The 22422-nt window shown below is 28.9% G+C and overlaps 2 protein-coding genes across 3 annotated transcripts; both read right to left on the bottom strand.

The window, feature by feature from the left end:
- Window positions 1–5983: 5983 nt before the first annotated feature.
- On the bottom strand, window positions 5984–22422 carry LOC126835340 (uncharacterized). 2 transcript variants are annotated; one of them, XM_050567845.1, is made up of 17 exons: window positions 22234–22422; window positions 21982–22055; window positions 21866–21895; window positions 21773–21796; window positions 21326–21382; window positions 21232–21261; window positions 20807–20836; window positions 20693–20716; window positions 19325–19375; window positions 19197–19247; window positions 18759–18800; window positions 18578–18655; window positions 17844–17876; window positions 17667–17738; window positions 17386–17448; window positions 16640–16901; window positions 5984–6100 (listed from the first exon to the last, which is right to left on the bottom strand). In XM_050567845.1, the coding sequence occupies exons 2-16, from the start codon at window positions 22046–22048 to the stop codon at window positions 16666–16668; spliced, it is 888 nt and encodes a 295-aa protein (XP_050423802.1). In that variant the 5' UTR covers window positions 22049–22055; window positions 22234–22422; the 3' UTR covers window positions 5984–6100; window positions 16640–16665. The 2 variants fall into 2 exon arrangements, with proteins under 2 accessions (XP_050423802.1, XP_050423801.1); XM_050567844.1 differs by lacking the exon at window positions 5984–6100 and having other exon boundaries at window positions 16519–16901.
- LOC126835339 (uncharacterized) lies at window positions 6107–13128 on the bottom strand. The gene is made up of 16 exons (XM_050567843.1): window positions 12981–13128; window positions 12732–12802; window positions 12613–12642; window positions 12520–12543; window positions 12077–12133; window positions 11982–12011; window positions 10417–10446; window positions 10300–10326; window positions 9484–9531; window positions 9356–9406; window positions 8838–8939; window positions 8645–8734; window positions 7921–7953; window positions 7744–7815; window positions 7463–7525; window positions 6107–6362 (listed from the first exon to the last, which is right to left on the bottom strand). The coding sequence occupies exons 2-16, from the start codon at window positions 12793–12795 to the stop codon at window positions 6127–6129; spliced, it is 957 nt and encodes a 318-aa protein (XP_050423800.1). The 5' UTR covers window positions 12796–12802; window positions 12981–13128; the 3' UTR covers window positions 6107–6126.

The following is a 22422-nucleotide window of genomic DNA, read 5'->3' as shown; positions in this document are numbered from 1 at the left end:
GTCAGTTTCTTGTAATTAAATAAATTAAATTTGCAATTTTTTCAATATTAAAACCCAATTTGTTTACATAAAAAAATCAAAAATATGTTTCCTACATAACCTAGTAAAGTTCTTTAAAGAAATTAAAGCGGACCAATCTAAGTAGTTGAAATTTTGTCTGGCTTTTTGGACTTTGTAGACAAGTGGGCACATTTTTCTCCGATTTTAAGTAAAAGTGGTGAATCAATTTTAACTCTTAGCCCAATAAAGTACAATATCTCGTGTACGGTTTTTGATCTGTATGCAAATAAGAAAATAAAAATCTACCAGTTGATCATTTTAGCTTATAAGCCGTATATTACATTTATAACCTCAAAAAAATAAAAATATTAATTTTTGAAACTGAGTTATCATAATATTATGTTGAACTTACATTTTTTCGAAAGCTAATAACTTTGTTAAACAATTTTGTTTATCGAAAATCGCTCATATCGAAACTTTGATTAAGTCTTGATCTTTAATTTTGAAAATTTGTAGGTCTTGAGATCTGAAAACCTGACTAAGGATAGATCTAGTGTGGAACTAAAACATGTACAATTTTTTTCAAAAATATGTATATATATATATATAAATTCGCTTGGCGCGCGCAGGCATATACATATATATCTATCTATAGACTATATATATACAAATTAATGTATGTCTGACCTTTATGCATTAGTATACCATTCATCCGATCGCCATGGAACTTCGGAAAGTTGTTTTTATCAAACCGGATTGACTTTGGTAAAGGTCGGAAGCTCGTTAGGTTTTGGCAGCCTTATATCTATTAAATTATATAATTAATATTAATACTGGACTTGCAAGTACAACCCACCATTGAAAGATTGTTGAATTTTGTACTTTAAATACCTACGAAATATTTTTCGTTGCTTACCCAAAATAAACACTTGGGATGTAACCATGGTAACCACGGTAACATGGTAACCACGGTGACAACTCCAGCGAATGGTAGGTGATGATTTATTTTATATTTTTTATGATTAATTTTATGTTGTGGCCAAAAGTTTTTTATTAGTTTTTTAATATTTGGCCTAAATCGATTCATTGGCAACATTCACTTGGTTAGTTATTTTGACACAATAGCATATTTTTTTTATATTGTGAAGCATTTTTATTGCGTAGCTTCTGCTGGGACCTGGAAGAAGATCTGGATAATTTATGCGATTGATGTAAGTTAAATAGCTTAAGCATTCATTTTGATAAGTGTTTATTTTACGCGTAGTCGTACAAATTGTTTTTTTTTTAATTATAAAATAAATGTTCAAAAACAGTAGAGAAAAGTAATAATTTCGGAATAACGTTAACTCAGGGTTTATCGTTTTTCTTATCATATTCATAGTATTTATAAAAAAAAAACAATGAGGGCCTTAGAGTTTTATTAAACGAAACTGTTGGGATTTCAATAATATTTCTTGTCTGAAGGCCGAAGGTACTCTACTTCTCGCTGGTTCGTTCAATTCTTGAATATGATTCCAATAATGAGAATAATTCCAATTTAGTACTCTAGTCAACAAGGTCTGATAAATGTGTTTGAAAAAGTAAAATAATAAAACTCACAAGAAAATAAAAGATTAAACGAACTAGTAAACAACGTAAGAGATTATAATAAGGTAAATAAAAGAGTAAAAAACATAAGTCAATCTTAATTATCTTAAATTTTTATTTTAAGGCAAAGCCCGGCCTAGTGCCTACATTCAATAGTCTAGATAGTTAAAAAAGTACTTGATAATTATGTTATAGAAAAATAATAATATTTCATGACATGTTGCTAGTGTATTTTCAAAAAAAAAAAATTAATTAATAAAAATGGTGAATTTGTCACATGTCTGTATGAATTATAGGAATAAAATCCTATTAAGATAAACGGTTCGATAAAATAAAAGTCAGCCGCAATATGTTGTTGCGGACACACCATATATTTTTTTTACTTTTCTTCAAAAGTTGAAAAAAATTTCAAGGACAACCTATAATAGTTCGATAAACTCTATCGATAAGACCATGACCCTAGAAATCATCAAAATCTAAGTTAAACATTTTGTCGTGAATTATCATCACTTAACAAAAAATAAATAAAAATAATTAATAATTGGTTGCTATAAATGACAATTAGTTCAAAAAGTAAATAACAATATGTTATATTATGTTTAACACCCTTTATTGATTTGATTTAGTCACATTATTTAGTAGCAATACACACATTTTAAATTACATTAAATTTTACCTTTGAAATATATGAAGCAAAAGTTAAACAGAAAAAATCAAATATCGCTATTTTGTGATTATATACAAATTAATAGAGTTACTTATTTTCCGGAAAACCGATCAAATGAAGCGATAACATCAAAGTCTATGCCACTTAAATCTATTTCTACATACTTACCAAATAAAAAGAAACTTAATTGACTCACAATTTTTGTAGACATTGAATAGTCATAACTCGAGAACTTCCTTGCTAACACTCTAAACCTTTTTTTATAATATTCATTGGTAAATTTAGCCGGAGAAAAGTAACTTTCGGGAAAATTAAATTTCAAATTATTGACATCTTTCAGCGTAGCCAAGATTTTTTCTTCAACTTCTTTGATTTTTTCTAAATCAGTTAACGTGTGTGCAGTTGACGACGATTGGAACAGTTCAGCAATAAATTTCAACTGTCCATCTTCCTTCAAATTTAAAAGCCGTACAATTTTATTAAAATCGTCAAATATTAGACTGTTATAGTCCTTTATCCTTTTGATGGCAGAATCTTCCGTCATCCATTTTTCGTCGAAAAACCAGTTTTTAAAAACTTCAAACAACGGTGTTTTATCTGAGTCTTTAGATGGTAAGCGAGCAGCGATTTCAAGTACGTAAATCCACAAGTTGTGCAACATAGCATACTTCATAATGTTCATAAACGTACGGTGACATTCGACAATTCCATTGATCTGTGCCTCAAAAGATTCGATTTCATCATTACTGCCGCAGGTACGATCTATTATATTGAATATACGGTGTTTTTCCACTATATCAACTCCTGCAATGGTTTCCAAAAAATCGTTTAAAACATTTAATTGCCAGACACTGCCAGACACTGCTGGTCGTAAAAATAAATGGCGAATTTTCATATAATCTGTACAATCGTCGATTCTCATACTCTTAGTAATTATATTGATTCTCTCATCAATTGTGATCTTGAATTTGTCCAAAAATGTTTTGATAAACTTTCGCGTTATCGTATGTTCACTGCGAATTTCTGCCAGAGATGTAAAATATATAGAATCAACGTTTCGGTCGTCATACACGTTATTATCGTTATCATTATTGCATTGTAGTTGAGTGAATTGTGCTAGTCGGGTAGAAACCGTTTCGTGTTCTTGCAATAAACGCATTCTTTTCCGTTCGATTAATTCGCGGGTTTCAGGGAGTGGGTTAAAATTGCGCAATGTTGAAATATGCATGTAGGCGAGCCACAAGGGATCAACAGAACCGATCTTGCCGAAATTGTATAAAACGTTTAACATGCCGTGCATTTGGCGTACAAATAAAATGTCGCCGTCAACATGTACAGTATTTGGATTCTTAAACGGGTCCCTACCTTCAACGGCCAACAGAGGTTTGATGATATTCATGTAGTGTATGCAATTGAACACATAACTACACAGTAGTTTTCCGTAAACATCATCGATCGCTGTCCCCACTTTCCACGTTGGACTCTGTCGTTCAGCAAAACTCTTCCTCAACTGGTCGTGCGAGTATCCCGTATCAATGTCGAGCAATTTTCCATAGTGATCATCCGTTTTTACTGCGGCATATTTTTGACGGGTACATGTATCGCCGCGCGCTGTTATCAACGGGTTAGTAATAATCAGTAACGCCAATGGCCAAACAAACACCATGACTTAATTTTAACTTCAACAATTTTTTTATGTTACACGTCGTACAATATGACAGAAGTCTCACAACGTAAGGCACACAGTAGTGATGGTTTTTACAGTATTAAATTGAGTATTTTATGTAAAAACTGTATTTTGTTTTTCAAGTTGTACGAAAATATGGTCGCACAAAAACATATTTTCCATGTTTGGTTTTTTGTTGTTGGGTTTTCTTACGGTATACAATGTTTTTTAGCACTAGATCAAATAATATTTTACGGTTTTTGCGAAGAAACCAACGTACAACTACATGTTTTTCTACGCTCGTGTCGCTCTTATCGATACAGTGTGTCCCGTTAGGATTTAACAACGCCTTCTTGAATTTAGATTGAGACCACTCTAGCCTATGATGCACAAAATATATTTTTTTTTGAAACAAATTTACGATAGTCATTGTAAGACTAGGAACAAATAAACTTAGATTAGATTTTAATGTATTTCGATAACAAAAATAAGTATACTAGTTAATATAATTGTTTACTATATACAACGCGAGTATGACGTGTTCACAAAAACAAAATGGGTCTAATTCTACAACATTGATTAGTCAAAGCTCCTTCGCATAAAGACAATAACAAAATATAATATATTATAAGGAAATAATTGGAGGTTTGTAAATTGTGAAAATATGTTTAATTAAGACATATTAAATAAAAGTCGCGTTGTTCGTCTTCCATATGTTAAAATACTAATAACTCAAAATAAAATAAAACAACCAATTGCCGTTTATTATTTGAAGTAATTCTTAAAAGTTATATCTATTTTATTATTTTCATGGTATATCATAAAGTCCGGATCAGTGGCGCCAAACTAAAATTTAATTGGAGGGGCAAAAAAATATTATTGACACCCACCTCAAGGTGAGGTTAGGTAAAAAAAGCATCGTCGGGTCTGACCAACCGGCCGCCCGCCCTACCACCACCACTCTATAACAGGGATGCTGCCAACCCCTCCCCCGAGGAGCAGGTTCGACACCACTGATCCAGATAGTTTTTATTGAAATTCGAAATCCGAAAATTGGCTTTTACGGGTTTAAAGAAAAGCCTAATTTCATTCCTATCAATAGTTCATTGCCTTGAACTGAGCTCCAAGGCCCCATAAAAGACGAATAAGAGAAACCATCTAATTAGAATAATTATAAGAATAAGATAAATAAGATTTGAGCTATTAAAATATACTGATGGAACACCTTGTATCGATAAAAGCGTCAAAAATATGTTTTTGTGCATTTGTTTATTCGTACAATCGATATTGTTTAAAGTATTCTAAATGTAGGTACACAGTAAAAAACAACTCAACAACACCGATAAAAAAATTTTAAAATAAGGTCAAGTTTTGAAATCCATAATAATCTTCAAAATCTACATTTATTAGTATTAAACCCCCTCTTTGGGTTATTCTATATATATATGTTTGTCTGACCATTATGCATAAGTACACAATCCAATGACCATGAAACTTTGGGAAGTTGTTGAGTACACTCCCGCGAAGGTTTCTGGCATAGTACTTTTTGAAAATTCCACCTCTAAGGGTGGCCTCAAACACGAATTTTGTACTTAATACACGAAATATTTTTCGTTGCTAATCCAAACTAAACACTGGTTTGTAACCATGGTAACTACTTACCATATTTTTTTCTACTTAAAATTACGGCGCTCTGTATATTTTTAAAGAGAGTCAAAATTTAAATGGAATAATCTTCAGACATAGTACTACTGATAAACGTTGACGAACCAGAAAAAAAATTATAAAGCGTTTCCCCTTTTCTTATTTTGGTTTGTAAGTGAATATTAAATGTTTAATGTCTGAAAATCTAACAACAAAAATACATTTTTAAGACCATATTGTAGTATATTATATTTAATGGATATAACGTGTACTTTGCAAAGCCTTATAAGCATTGTCAGAGTATATACATTGCAAAAACGAATATAATAAACAATTTGTTCTCTGACTAGCATAGTAAGAAAGAATTAAAGTGATGGGCAGTGTTAAATAATAGTATAAAATACATAAGTAACAAATATTTTTACTATAGTGATTTAAACCTTTATTATTAAATAAATTAAATTTATCGACAATTTAGATACAAGTGCGATATGACACAAAATATGTTTAAACAAAACAATATCATTATAAAATAGGTTATTATTATAATTTCTGGTGCAAATTATTGATACTCAGAAGAAAAACGCGTAGCTCGAGACCATGTTTCTGTATCAACTTTCCAAAACTCATTTTCAAAGAATGTATATACGTGGCCGCCACTGAACGTTTCATCTATTATAAAGCAATAGCCGTTGACCATTTCAATATTGTATATGTATGTACTGTATTTAATACTTCTAAATACACCTGCTAAACGACACATCATCTCCAAATTCTGGAAATGTGGATCGTCTTGACCTTGAAAAAAAATTACCGAATTTAGATAATTTCTTACTAATTGTCTTTGTTTACAAGAAAACATGTGTGTAATAAATCATAGAAAATTAAAATAATACACAGGGATAGATATAATATATTCCTGTATATACCTACACAGGATAGCCCACAATGATTTGACAAATGAAATAAATTTTGTTTTAGTGAATATTTTTAAGTTTTTTTTTTTTTTTAATTAATTTATACTAATTCGCGCTATAATTACCAAGTTTTGTATTGCACTTAACTATTTTAATTTTTGAAATTTTCATGTCTTAGCTCTGGCACATAACCGAAAAAATTGTTACCAAAAAAGCGTAATGAAAAAATCGGGGTGAAAATAGGGGGTAGGAGATGGGAGTGGGAGATAGGAGATAAGAGATATGTTGTACGTTCAACGGTTAAATTAGAACTAAATGATAAATCCAAAATAGTTTTAGGGCCCAAATTCTCTATGAATTGTCTTAACCAGGAATTAAACACTACAATATTAGCCAGAAACTTGATGTTTTTATATAACAGCCACCTTAGATTCTAGCTTGTTACTGCTTGTTTATATACTATATCATTTTATCTATAATTCCACCACGACTCTAAATTTATTTGGTACTTCAACGAGACATGAAAATGCTCTTTCGTGGTAGCAGACTCGGCTGAAAAACTTTTTTAATTATTTTTTTATTTTTTCTGTTGCATTTTTTTTTTTTTAATTCAAGAGATCCATTTTGTTAAGAATAATTTGCTGAAAATGTTGACTGGTCGATAACCAGATTTGGATAATCGCTTTTAAAGTTACTAAAGATTAAAGGGTAGGATGGGAGGTGGAGTGCGGTAGAGAAATACGTGCAAATAAAAACAGCTCTACGCGCTTACTCGCTTACTCTATTTTAAAAAAAATCTCAAAAATATTCACTAGAACAAAAGTTATTTCTTTCGCCAAATCATTGTGGGCCACCCTGTATATAGGTAAGATCTAGATATAACGTATTAGGTGATTATTAATGTGTGTGTTACAGTGATAAGAATGAATGTCTGTACATTTATTAATATCTCTTTATTGTATATACTATATGTATACTTACGTAATACTGTTGTAATTGCTTCCAAAGTCATAACTCTTCTTGCACTTCCCAAAGAAGTCAGAGCTTAATTACAAATTAAAAAAAAATTAGTTGCTTGCGATTGAATCATAATGTTATCATAAATACTTGGTTTAATATAATAGGATATACAGATCTCATTTAACAAATATTATTAGTATTATTATTGTAACAAAACAATTTTTTTAAATCAATTATTTTCATTGGTGTATATGAAATTTATAATGGTTTAAAACCCAATATAACTCCATATTAACACTTACCCAATGAACGGATGATTCTATGAGTTCCTATAGGTTGAATTCTTCTCTCTATTAAAAGACCGGCTAAATTTTCTGCAAAAAAATATAAATTACCGTGTTCATAATCGAAAATAAAAATAAAATTAGTTGCTCGTGATTAGCAAAACCTCAGAAGAGTTCATGTATGATTGTGATTACCTTTTTTAAATTTTGTAGGTGCATCGATACGTTCTGTAACCAAAATATAAAATTTCAAACAGTTATTTGGTAAAAAAAATATTTTTTTTAATTATATTCATCACAGTATCATCCTAATTGAAAACACTTGTTTAACTCAAACAGTGCAAGATAGTATAAGAAATTTTAGTAGCCTCGTTTGAATTAACGATTTGGGCAATGTTTTAACGATCATCAAAAACCATCAGTTCCCATATCTATAGTGTCATTTAGTAATGGTAAAAAGCTAAGCAGTAAATATAAATATTATCACAAATTTGTTTACATTAGGTATATGGTATTAAACATTTATTTTTGACAATAACTGAAACGAAAACTTGAAATTAATATCATTGTCGTACTCATATTTCGACTATTAAATTATATACAGGTCATTCTTGCTTTGATAGAATTATGAAGTGTTAAAGTAAAAAACTTTGGAAGAAAAAACAACACACATACACAGTAAATTTCTCTGAATGACAGAAAAACTTTGAATCATTTTGCGTTATGCTAAATTGGGTGGAAGAAAAATAAAAATAAATGTGTACCCATAGCAAAAACATATAAATGCTAAAAAATCCTCATTTATTCTTAATTTTTAGAAAGTCAATTTAAAGAAATAAATCGTTTAATTTATATACATATCGTCTGATAATCTAACACATAAAGAATATTTATGCCTCTCAAATAATCTCATGATTACCTCTAGGGAGAACAGTTGATAGGCCAAGATTTTGATTTGGATCTGAACTTGAAGCTAGATTTGGATTTTGATTTGGATCTAGATTTAGAGCTGTAAGAAAATATATAATAATAATACAGTCAATAAATACTTTAAACTCAGATTGTTTAATACTTAAAGAATATTGATGCCTTTCAAATAATCTCATGATTACCTCTTAGGAGAACAGTTGGCGGATCAAGATTTTGATTTGGATCTAGACTTGGAGCTAGATTTGGAGCTTGATTTGGATCTAGATATGGATCTAGACTTGAAGCTGTAAGAAAATATATAATAATAATACAGTCAATAAATACTTTAAACTCAAATTGTTTCGATTTAATTAAGCAATTTGAACGTATGTCAATTAAAAAATATCTTTAGAAGCCACTATTGAGTTAGATAATTAAATTACAGTCGATCGTCAAAACTAGAAGTAAAAAAAAAAAAGGCCACATCAGAGTAAAACCAATACCTTCTCGCTTTGCATCGAAGCTAAAAACATATGCTTTATGACTTTGAACTCAAATAAAATTTATGTAATTATATGTAGTAACTAAGTATTTATCAATATTGAAAAATATTGTTCACATTAAAATGTTACATTCTATATTTATTTAGGGTTTTGGCTGAACTTTAATAGAATATTCATCATTATTATTTAGTTTATTAAAAGTTAATTTTTTTATTTACTTTTTACAGCACTTATTGCTGATTGCATCATTTTCTGGAACTCTAACTTGTCTAGCATTCAAAATAAAATTAATTTTAATGTAAATAATTTCAAATGATAGATATTAATACTATAAATATATTTTTACCTTTAAAATACATTATTTTTTGACCTGGATCTCGGTTTACACTACTTCCTAAAAAAAACATTTTCTACTCAATGAATATCAAATAACTATACTTAAAAAATAAATACATTTTTATTTTACAATCAGAATCTGGGTTTTCACTTTTTAAAAATAAAGTAGAAATATTTTGTACTCAATGAATATCAAATAACTAAATTTAAAAAATTTTAGTTAAATGTAACATCACAAAATAGATTTCTGCAATTAGTAAGTTTTACCACCAAATGTTATTATTTTTTTGGAAATATCAATTAACTCTACTGTAAAAAAAATAGAATACTTAGACAAGTAGTCTAGTGTTAGTTCTTTAGTATCAAAATTTCAACCTTTATAGAAAGAGATGTATATTAATTTATAACACAACTTGTTAACATAAAATTGACTATAACTGAAACGACTACTTAAATGAATATAAATGTCTTACTCAAATTTTGACTATTAATTTCAATTTTATATTTTCTCTTTGACAATTTTACTTTAAACTAAGATTGTTTTGATTTAATTAAGCGATATAAATTATTCTACAACTTAAGACACTGCGTTTTAATTAAAGATTAAAATTACGGTCGAAAACTAAATGTAGTTAAATAAATCAAGTTCAGTCATAACGAGGAGTTCAGTGCAAATCAGGCATAGTTTGAGCTGGTGCAGTCCAAAATAGTATCAAATGTAGTATAAATCGAGCTTAATTATAAAACAGCATAATATTAAAATACAAACATTGTTTTAACTAATAAATATAAAATTACTATGTTGAAAAATAATATTAAATTTTACCAGGTTTGGGGATTTCGTAAATAAATTCTGAAATAAAAAAAAAAACATTTTGTACTTAACGAATATCAATTAGAACTATGTTGAAATATGTTCATAAAATGTTAAGAAAAATATTACTTGGTTTTTGCAATACACATTCAAGTTTCTCTGCAATTAACATCATAACGTCAAAGTATTTATTTATGGCATTACAATTATTAATATATTATTCCAATGTAAAAACAAATGTAAAATAAGAACGAAGTTCACATTTCATTTGGTAACGTTTGATTATATTGGATTTTCGGAAGGCGTTGACAAAAAGGTGAAAAAAAAATTTAAGAAAATTATAAAATGTATAGTGAACTCGGTTTCGGTTTCCCTGCGTTCACTTCCCGTGCTAGCACAAATAATTTACAAATATATAAAAAACCAGTACAGTGGGGTCGGGGCATAGTGGGGACGGAGTATAGTTGGGTCGGGGCATCGTGGGGACGGGGAGGTCACAGGTTTACAGGAATTTTGAAATCTGAAAGTGATAAAATCATTTTCGGAAAAACGCTTCGATGCAAATCGGTAGTTAGTATTTTCAAGCCAGTACAGTCCAAACCAAGCACAGTATAAACCAGCAAAGTTAGAAAGTTTTAAATTAAGGTTCTGTATTTACAAATGAACATCAAAGCGTTTATTTGAAAGTGATTTTATTCAATTTTATCACTTTTATTTATTATAATTCCTGTAGACCTGTGACCTCTCCGTTTCCTCATTGCTTTGATTACATTATGCCTATACTCTACTATACTAGTCCTCTCGGATAAAATCACTTTTAAATTAACCTTTTGAAGCTCATTTGTAAATACAGAACCTTAAATTAAAACTTTCTAAAAAAAAAAAAATTGAATTTGTGTAAACTTAAAGTCAAAAGTGGTAATTGAGCACAAAACTTAATAGTATCATTCTACACAGATATACATAAAATTGTTTTAATGATTTGATCAATTTTTTTTAAAGATTTTAAATGTTTTTGTTAAAATATACGCAATCTACGAAAACACAGTTTTCCGGCAATTAAAAAAAAACTGTAGTGCCGAATTTTTCACCCGTTTAATATGTTATGGATACATATGAGTTCCAACTACTGGCAAATTTTCAACCCAAAAGTTTTAAAATTACGGCTAAAAACCCCGAAAAACAAAAAACTTGTACCCCCCTAGGGGGGTGGGAAATGGATATAAATTAAATTTGACACAATCGACGTGTGCGGGCATACGAAATAATTATTTTTTATACATTTCAACTCGATCCGAATCTTTTTCTCGAAATTATAGCCAGTAAAAGTTCTAACTTAAAAACTCGTACGGTTTTTTTTTTTTGTTTTTTCAAATTTCGTCTGTGAAGAATTAAACTTTTTCAACTTTTATCCCTCCCCCCCCCCCAAAGTACAAACTAGATAAAATTTGTGATTTATAAAGTTACTATTCGAAGGAATTGGTCTAGTATTAAAAAATTTACAGTGTATACAGCTAAAAAAAAGCCCACATCAGAGTAAAACCAATACCTTCTCGCTTTGCATCGAAGCTAAAAATTTTAATTTTATAAAATAGTTATAATTTAAAAAAAAAAATTTAGTCAGAAGCTAGTTTAGGGGGAGGGGTGCCAAAAACATGTGAAATATTTGCATAAAATGTAATGGTAATTATTACCCGGCATTGCCAACATCATCACCATTGCCTCTGAAAATAACATGCTTTGTCATTATTATATGTTTAATGTTTATTTATTATATTAATTTTAGTACCTATCCCATATACATCAGGCCTCACAATCATATTTTTAATTATTGTCGGCATGAATTCTAGAATAAACAAATCGTTTTATTAGATTACATAAAAAAAGTTTTAAATAGAGTTTTAATAAATATTACAGAACAAGAATGAACCGCATGCTTTAAAGTATGGTTACCATTTTACTTAACGCTACTCATCTTGTTAGGTTAAATTTGTCTTACTATAGATACTATACTCTTTTAAAAGAAATAGAAATTATTTGATTTGCATAAGTCACATTGTGTTTAAGACACTGGTTCTTTCACCTCATTCATTCTTAATCTGAACAGATTACAGAAACTAACATTTTTAATTTAATAATCATTCGATAAGTCAACCAAACAACATACCAAAGACATTAAATATTATTTTTTTTTATACATTATTTGGTATTTTAATATTAAACAAATTTTACCTTTTGCTTGCTTGATGTCATCGTCTGTAATAAATTGTAAAACAATATTAAAACATAATATTTTTTTTTGTACGAAAAGAAGTTTCTACTGACTTGTTAAGGTAACCTGCTCAATATATTCCTCTGTAAAAAAAAAATTAATATTGTTTTTTTTATTTTATAGATTTTTACAATTTTTTGTAGGTAGGTACGTGTACAATTTTAATAATCACCTAATTCAGCGACCAAAACATGGCCGACCAATGCAAATGATATTAAAACAAATAAAAGTTTCATTTTTTACCTGCAAAAGTAATAATAAACAATTAAACTTAATGTATCAGGAGTTAAGAAAATATTGGTTTTACAAAGATGACGTGTTCATTTCTTCTTGTGCCCAAACTAGGTGAATCGCAAAAACCAGGGAACGCTTGTTAATTCACTCACACAAACTTAAACTAATGTATACAAAATGTACTTACAATGTGTCAAAAGATGGTCAATAGGTATCATGTAAGTAATAAACTTCAACTACCGAAACAGGAACATTCATGAGCAAAATAACAATCGATCTGTTTGTTAAAATATTTTTAAGTAATTTTTCAGCGACTTTTGAATATTGGCGTTTAAGTCGACCGAAACGGTAAATCGAAACGTATTTTGCAGCGCCTTTGTTAATTAATTTAATTTATTTACATAGCTGTTTTTATTATTTGCTATAATGATGATGGCAAAATATACATATCACACCGACACAAGCTCAGACAATAAGTTTGGATTTTTAATTTTAATTTTGTTATAATTGATAGGTTATGATGTTCTTGTTGTAGGAGTTGTATGTGGGAGTGTTATTAAAATATCCTATTTTCTTCTAATCCCACTATTACTCTTATGTTGTTGTAATATGTAAATTTTACGTACTTTTTTTTGATTCTGGTGAATCTGACTTGATATTACTAGATAAACCAGTAACGATGCCAGCAGTTAAGCTCACTAGTTATCAAGGCACCACTTGACAAAGAAAACGGCCAACTCTGCCGATGGTCTTTTATCTGTATCGAACGTGGTATTACCCAAGTTGAATAGAAAACTTCTTAGCTGAACACAAACTTCATGAGTATCAGATCGTCAAAGAAATAATAAAAAATAGATGTAGAAATGTAAATGGTTTGAATAATAAGAAATAACCAATAACCTTTTTATTTTAGTTTGTAAAACACACACACACTGGTATTAAGCAAAGAAAAACATGATGTTTATGAAAGAAATTATTAAATGAGTAGAGAAACGATAGACTATGAGAGTGAAAAATTGACTACAGATTTTTTTTTACGGATGTCATAATGACATATTATGTTAGACCTATCGTAGGACTGAATTTCTACTTATTAAAATAATGTATAATTTGTATTGTACTGTTGCAATAAAGTTTGTTATATAATAATTAGTTAATATTCGCTCGGCTTTATATCTGACGATTCGGTGTGGTTTTGTCTCCAAGTCTTATTAACAAGTCGTCCGACCCCTATGTAATCAAAAGAGGAATCACTCTTCCTTAAAAAAAACTGTGCAGCAAAAACAAATCATAGTTACATGTGGTTTCTTAACAATTCGGTAAACAGCTGATGTCAACACTCTAAAAATATTTTCATAAATTAGGCGAGTACTTGAACCCTTATTCAGATGAAACTCAAAAAAGTTTTTCAGTCGAGTCTGCAACCACGAAAAAGACTGACGGTCAAAACTCAAAACGCTAACACGATAAAAATGTCAAAAAGAATTTTTCAAAAAACAAGAAAAACTTTCAAAATATATTGCTAATGATATAATTTGAACAATTAAAACATAATAAAATAATCCTCTATATTTATTTTGTTTATATGAAGTAATGGAGGACCTTTAAACATACTGGCATATATTTGACTGATGTATTTTTAATTTAGAATAGTATTTTAAAGGCAGTATCAAATCAATAAGCCGAGTCTGCAACCACGAAAGAGTATTTTTATGTCTTGTTGGAGTACCGAATAAATTTAGAGTAGTGGTGGAATTATTGATAATGATATAGTATATTAACAAGCTACTATCTAAGGTGGCTAGTATATTAAAACATATCAAGTTTCTGGCTAATATTTTAGTGTTTAATATCTGGCTTAAAACAATTCATAGAGAATTTGGGGCCTTGAATTATTTTGAATTTATCATTTAGTTGTGATTTGAACGTTGACCGTACAACACATCTCTTATATCTTACCCCATATCTCATACCTCTCATCCCCTATCTCACATCTCATACACCTAACCACCATTCCCTCCAACCCTACACTACCCCCAAATCCATCTCCGTGTCCTAACGCTTTTTTTGTTATTATTTTTGGTAGCACTTTTATCGGTTATGTGCCAGAGCTAAAGAATGCGAGACAAAATCATGTACAAAATAGACGGTCTTCTTTTGGATAATCCCTACCCTGATGAACGACCATAAAGTGCGTATTATACTAACAAAATTCTACTCCATCTCCAGTCAATAATGTGTCACATGTCAACGTGCCGGAGGTGAATGAAATGCAACATATACTTCCTCTAGCAGAGATCAGCATACCGGAAATGAACGTATCGCAAGGAGTCATGCAACCCTCAAACGTAACCCATTTAATGGATAATGCATACTTGAACGGTGTTACACAAAGTACTACTAAATGTAAAAAGCTTTTAAATGTCTATTTCTTGTACACTTTTTAAAACACTCACGTGATTGCTTATACTTCCTTTACATTCAGCCATTGCCATCTACTTCTTAAAATACTTCAGTGGCAGCGTCAAGGTAGTGAGTGTTTACATTGCCCATTGATTACATTGACCGGTTGAGTTGCTGCTCGCGCTGCACAAATTAGCTGGGCAATATAAACACCCACTGCCTTCGACGATGCCACTGAAGTATTTCGGGAAGTAAATACAGCAGCGCGAGGAGCAATGGCAAAGGCTGAATTTAAATGAGTTATTAAGAATTATCATAACCGAAAGTGATGAAATCACTTTTAAATAAACTCTTCAAAGCGAATCTGTAGGAATATTGAAGGCGAGTGTTCAACATAATATGGAAAAAATGTGATTAAAATTGTATTAGAATTTAGAGTGGATACGATTAAAGTTGATCGTCTGTCTTTCGTTCATAATTATTCGTTACCGTTGATCCATTCTTACAAAGCGAACTTAAAATTTACCTTTTTTTTAGTTTTCCTTAAAAAAGAAAAAAAAGTTGACTTCAGATGATTGAGAAAATTGTATGTTTGATAACTTCATTACAGATCTGACAACACCTAAAAAAAGCTAAAACCTAAGTTTGGTTCGTAAAATCAATAGTAAGATAGTACCTATCTGAAAATAGCATTAAGTATGTTATGTTTATACTGTATAGAGATGGTGTAAGGTATACAATTACCGCGTTCTATAAACAAAAAAAATTTTTTTGAATTTTTTTCAAAACTTTGTATAGTTATAGTTTGTATAGAACTCATATAATAATCCTTATACTAAAGTTCCTAAATCCAAAATAGTTTTTAAATTCAAATTTTAAGATTTTTTATATTTTTCCACAATAAAAAAAATAGTTGACTTTATAAAATCCGGATTTGTCATTAAATCCGGATTCTTCGTATGATCCGGATATGAGCTTCGAATTGCGAAACCCGAATTTTAGGATTTCAAGAAAATCCGGATTTATTTCCCAACACTACCTCTAAGTCATTTGTCTAGACAAACTGAATAATATATCTAAACTAGTTCTATATAATTTAGCATACGGCAGAAGTTTCTATAATTAGATGTATAATCTTGTGGCTCGTTGATAAGTCAACATAAAAAGATTTTTAGTTTTAAGTAGTGAAAATATCATTTTGTAAATTTTAACATTTAATGACTATTAAACAATGACAATTTGTTCACCGACTAGCATAGTAAGAAAAAATTAAAGTGATGGGCAGGGTTAAATAACAGTATACAATACATAAGTAACAAATATTTTTACTATAGTGATTTAAACCTTTATTATTAAATAAATTAAATTTATTGACAATTTAGATACAAGTGCGTTATGACACAAAATATGTTTAAACAAAACAATAATATCACTATAAAATAGGTTATTATTATAATTTCTGGTGCAAATTATTGATACTCAGAAGAAAAACGCATAACTGGAAACCAAGTGTCTCTATTTATATTCCAAAATTCATCTCCAATGAATCCATATACGTCGCTGTCACTGTTCGTTTCATTCATTAAAAAGCAATAGTTTCCATCCAGTTCAATATGCTGTATAAATGTACTGTATTTAATACTTCTAAATATAGCTGCTAAATGACACATTATCCCCAAATTCTGTAAAAGTGGATGGTTTTGACCTTGAAAAAAAAAATTACCGAATTTAGATAATTTCTTACTAATTTGTCTTTGTTTACAAGAGAACATGTGTGTAATAAATCATAGAAAATTAAAACAATACACAGGGTTAGATATAATATATTCCTATATATACCTATGCAGGATGGCCCACAATGATTTGACATTTTTTTTTAAAAATTCAACAGAGCCATTTTTTTAAGAATAATTTGCTGAAAATGTTGACTGGTCGATAATTAGATTAAAACAATCACTTTTTAAGTGCAATAAGAAGTAGTGCTTATAGCAAAAAAAAATTTTTAAAAATATTCACTAGAACAAAAGTTATTTATTTTGTCAAATCATTGTGGGCCACCCTGTATATAGGTAAGATCTAGATATAACGTGTTAGGTTGGTAATTTTTAATGTGAGTGTTACAGTGATAAGAATGAATGTCTGTAAATTTATTAATATCTCTTGATCGTATATACTGTATGTATACTTACGTAATAATGTTGTAATAGCTTCCAAAGTCATAACTTTTCTTGCACTTGCCAAAGAAGTCAGAGCTTAATTACAAATATAAAAAAAATTAGTTGCTTGCGATTGAATCATAATGTTATCAAAATTAGTTGGTGTAATATAAAAGGATATACAGATCTTAATTAACAAACATTATTAGTATTATTATTGTAACAGAACAATTTTTTTAAATCAATTATTTTCATTGGTGTATATGAAATTTATAATGGTTTAAAACCCAATATAACTCCATATTAACACTTACCCAATGAACGGATGATTCTATGAGTTCCTATAGGTTGAATATTTCTCTTTATTAAAAGACCGGCTAAATTTTCTGCAAAAAAATATAAATTACCGTGTTGATAATCGATAATAAAAATAAAATTAGTTGCTCGTGATTAGCAAAACCTCAGAAGAATTCATGTATGATTGTGATTACCTGTTTTAAATTTTGTAGGTACAACGAAACGTTCTGTAACCAAAATATAAAATTTCAAACCGTTATTTCGATAAAAAAAATATTTTTTAAAATTATATTCATCACAGTATCATTCTAAAATTGAAAACACTTGTTTAATTCAAACAGTGCAAGATAGTATAAGAATTTCTAGTAGCCTCGTTTGAATTAACGATTTGGGCAATGTTTTAACGGTCATCAAAAACCATCAGTTCCCATATCTATAGTGTCATTTAGTAATGGTAAAAAGCTAAGCAGTAAATATAAATATCATCACAAATTTGTTTACATTAGGTATATGGTATTAAACATTTATTGTTGACAATAACTGAAACGAAAACTTGAAATTAATATTATTGTCGCACTCAAATTTCGACTATTAAATTATATACAGGTCATTCTTGCTTTGATAGAATTATGAAGTGTTAAAGTAAAAAACTTTGGAAAAAAAACAACACACATACACAGTATATTTCTCTGAATGACAGAAAAACTTTGAATAATTTTGCGTTATGCTAAATTGGGTGGAAGAAAAAGAAAAAAAGAAAAAGAAATGTGTACCTATAGCAAAAACATATAAATGCTAAAATATCCTCATTTATTCTTAATTTTTAGAAAGTCAATTTAAAGAAATAAATCGTTTAATTTATATACATATAGTCTGATAATCTAACACATAAAGAATATTTATGCCTTTCAAATAATCTCATGATTACCATCTGGGAGAACAGTTGACGGATCAAGATTTTGATTTGGATCTGAACTTGAAGCTAGATTTGGATCTAGATTTAGAGCTGTAAGAAAATATATAATAATAATGCAGTCAATAAATACTTTAAACTCAGATTGTTTAATACTTAAAGAATATTTATGCCTTTCAAATAATCTCATGATTACCTCTTAGGAGAACAGTTGGCGGATCAAGATTTTGATTTGAATCTAGATTTGGAGATGTAAGAAAATTGTAATAATAATACAGTCAATATTTTTTTTTTTTTATTTCTCTATTACATTTACTTTAAACTCAGATTGTTTCGATTTAATTAAGCAATTTGAACTTATGTACAATTTAAAAATATCTTTAGAAGCCTCGATTGAGTTAGAGAATTAAATTACAGTCGATCGTCAAAACTAGAAGTAAAAAACATATGCTTTATGACTTTGAACTCGAATAAAATCTATGTAATTAGTAACTAAGTATTTATCAATATTGAACATTAAAATGTTCAACCCTTTAAAATGTTACATTCTATATTTATTTAGGGTTTCGGCTGAACTTTAATACAATATTCATCATTATTATTTAGTTAATTATCAGTTAAATTTTTTATTTACTTGTTACAGCACTTATTGCTGATTGCATCATTTTCTGGAACTCTACCTTGTCTAACATTCAAAATAAAATTAATTTGAATGTAAATAATTTCTAATGTTAGATATTAATATTATAAATATATTTTTACCTTCATAATGCACTATTATTTGATCCGGATCTTGGTTTAAAAAAATAATTCCTAAAAAAAAAACATTTTGTACTCAATGAATATCAAATAACTATACTTAAAAATTAAATACATTATTATTATTTTACAATCAAAATCTGGGTTTTCACTTTTTAAAAATAAAATAGAAACATTTTTTTATTGATCTTTACAAAACATCGACAACATAGGTCATTAGTTAAACAATTTTTTACGGTTATTATTTACACTTATTGTACAGATCAGTTGTTTTTAAGAATTTTAACATTTTAACTATATTCTTTCATCCGGTCCCAATGATTCGTCAAGTTGTTCGATTATTTTGAGTTGTTGTCTAAGTATTAGGTATTTGCGACATTCAGTAAGAATATGTTTGACGGGCTTCCTCTTTTCCCATGAGGTATCCATGCGTTAGAGCCGTGTGTCCGATTCTCAGCCTGTTTATGGTCTACTTAAGGTTATGATTTGGCCATTTGGAGATTTAATTTTAGTGTCTCTAAGTTTGTTTTTTTTTTTGTCTCTTTATCTTTGCCCATTCATTGTATGATATCTCATTGATATGTTTTTTGATGTAATCATAAGTGATAATGTTCAATACGGACGCCTCGGTACTCCTTACGGCGATTTTGGCCTGCTCATCTGCCCTGACATTGCCATCCATTCCGAAATGTCCAGGGATCCAGGTGAGTATAATCTGGTTTCTTCTGGCCTTTGTTTCCTCAAGTTCATTAGAAACATTTTGTACTCAATGAATATCAAATAACTAAATTTAAAAATTTTAGTTAAATGTAACACCACAATATAAATTTCTGCTATTAGTAAGTTTTGCCACCAAATGTTATAGAATACTTAGGCAAGTAGTCTAGTGTCAGTTTTTTAGTATCAAAATTTCAATCTTGATAGAAAAAGATGTATTATAATCTATAACACAACTTGTTACCATAAGATTAACTATAACTGAAAAAACAATTTAAATGGATATAAAAGTCGCACTCAAATTTCGACTATTAATTACAATATTTATAATTTCTCTTTGACAATTACTTTAAACTGAGATTATTTTGATTTGATTAAGCAATATTAACTATTGTACAACTTAAAATTTACTTAAGACACTGCGTTTGAATTAAAGATTAAAATTACGGTCGAAAACTTAATGTTAAAAAAATCAAGTTCAGTCATAACGAGTACAGTACAAATCAGGCATATCTTTAGCCGGTGCAGTCCAAAATAGTATAAAATGTAGTATAAATCGAGCTCAATTATAAAGCAGCATAATATTATAATAAAAACTTTTTTTCAATTAATAAATATAAAATAACTATGTTGAAAAATAATATTATATTTTACCCTCAGGGTTTTTGTAACTAAATTCTGAAATAAAAATAAAAACATTTTTTACTTAACGAATATCAAATAGAACTATGTTGAAATATGTTCATAAAATGTTTAAAAAAATATTACTTGGTTCTCGCAATCTACGATCAAGTCTATCTGCAATTAACATAACGTCAAAGTATTTATTCATGGCATTACAATTATTAATATATTATTCCAATGTAAAAACAAATGTAAAATAAGAACGATGTTCACATTTCATTTGGTAACGTTTGATTATGTTGGATTTTCGGAAGGCGTTGACAAAAAGGTGAAAAAAAAGTTTAAGAAAAATACAAAAAATACAGTGTAGCCAACCGCCTCGAACTCGGTTTCGGTTTCTATGCGTTCACTTCCCTTGCTAGCACAAATAATTTACAAATATATATAAATTTTTTATTTTATAAAATAGTTTTAATTTTAAAAAAAAAAATCAGTCAGAAGCTAGATTTAGGGGGAGGGGTACCAAATACATGTAAAATATTTGCATAAAATGTAATGGTAATTATTACCCGGCAGTGCCAACATCATCACCATTGCCTCTGAAATTAACATGCTTTGTCATTATTATATGTTTAATGTTTATTTAATTTATAATTTTAATACCTATCCCATATACATTAGGCCTCTCAACCATATATTTTATTACTGTCGGCATGAATTCTAGAATAAGCAAATCGTTTTATTAGATTACATAAAAAAAGTTTCAAATAGAGTTTTAATAAATATTACAGAATAAGAATGAACCGCATGCTTTAAAGTATGGTTACCATTTTATTTAACGCTACTCATGTTGTTAGGTTAAATTTGTCTTACTATAGATACTATACTCTTTTAACAGAAATATAGAAATTATTTGATTTGCATAAGTCACATTGTGTTTAAGACACTGGTTCTTTCACCTCATTCATTCTTAATCTGAACAGATTACAGAAACTAACATTTTAAATTTAATAATCAATCGATAAGTCAACCGAACAACATACCAAAGACATTAAATAGTATATTTTTTTTTATACATTATTCGGTATTTTAATATTAAACAAATTTTACCTTTTGCTTGCTTGATATCATCGTCTGTAATAAATTGTATAACAATATTAAAACATAATATTTTTTTTTGTACGAAAAGAAGTTTCTACTAACTTATGAAGGTAACCAGCTCAATATATTCCTCTGTAAAAAAAATTAATATTATTTTTTTATTTTATAGATTTTTACAACCTTGTGTAGGTAGGTACGTGTACAATTTAAATAATCACCTAATTCAGCGACCAACAAAACATGGCCGACCAATGCAAATGATATTAAAACAAATAAAAGTTTCATTTTTTATCTGCAAAAGTTATAATTAACAATTAAACTTAATGTAACAGGAGTTAAGAAGATATTGGTTTTACAAAGATGACGTGTTCATTTCTTCTTGTGCCCAAACTAGGTGAATCACAAAAACCAGGGAACGCTTGTTAATTCACTCACACAAACTTAAACTAATGTATACAAAATGTACTTACAATGTCAGAAGATGGTCAATAGGTATTATGTTAGTAATAAACTTCAACTACCGAAACAGGAACATTCACGAGCAAAATAACAGTCGATCTGTTTGTTAAAATATTTTAAAGTAATTGTTTAGCGACTTTTAAAAATTGGCGTTTATGTCGACCGAAACGGTAAGTCGAAACACATTTTGCAGCGCCTTT

The sequence above is a fragment of the Adelges cooleyi genome, unplaced genomic scaffold (assembly GCF_023614345.1).
Source record: "Adelges cooleyi isolate 19-005CV unplaced genomic scaffold, UGA_ACOO_1.1 ACOO_flye_CR_arks_rails_tigmint_CR_PRNA_23, whole genome shotgun sequence".
Lineage (NCBI taxonomy): Eukaryota > Metazoa > Arthropoda > Insecta > Hemiptera > Adelgidae > Adelges > Adelges cooleyi.
This window is presented reverse-complemented; position numbering and strand designations above follow the sequence as displayed.

What these genes read in the sequence shown, in the direction of transcription:
- LOC126835339 (XM_050567843.1), bottom strand. Translation starts at nt 12,795, where the DNA reads ATGAAACTTTTATTTGTTTTAATATCATTTGCATTGGTCGGCCATGTT. An exon ending in GATGATGTTGGCAATGCCGG is followed by an intron (nt 10,447 to 11,981) that starts GTAATAATTACC and finishes TGTTAATTGCAG; the next exon opens with AGAAACTTGAATGTGTATTG. An exon ending in ATGTGTATTGCAAAAACCAA is followed by an intron (nt 10,327 to 10,416) that starts GTAATATTTTTC and finishes TTTTTATTTCAG; the next exon opens with AATTTATTTACGAAATCCCC.
- LOC126835340 (XM_050567845.1), bottom strand. Translation starts at nt 22,048, where the DNA reads ATGAAACTTTTATTTGTTTTAATATCATTTGCATTGGTCGGCCATGTT. An exon ending in AATAATAGTGCATTATGAAG is followed by an intron (nt 19,248 to 19,324) that starts GTAAAAATATAT and finishes TTTGAATGTTAG; the next exon opens with ACAAGGTAGAGTTCCAGAAA. An exon ending in TAGAATCATCCGTTCATTGG is followed by an intron (nt 17,449 to 17,666) that starts GTAAGTGTTAAT and finishes TTTGTAATTAAG; the next exon opens with CTCTGACTTCTTTGGCAAGT.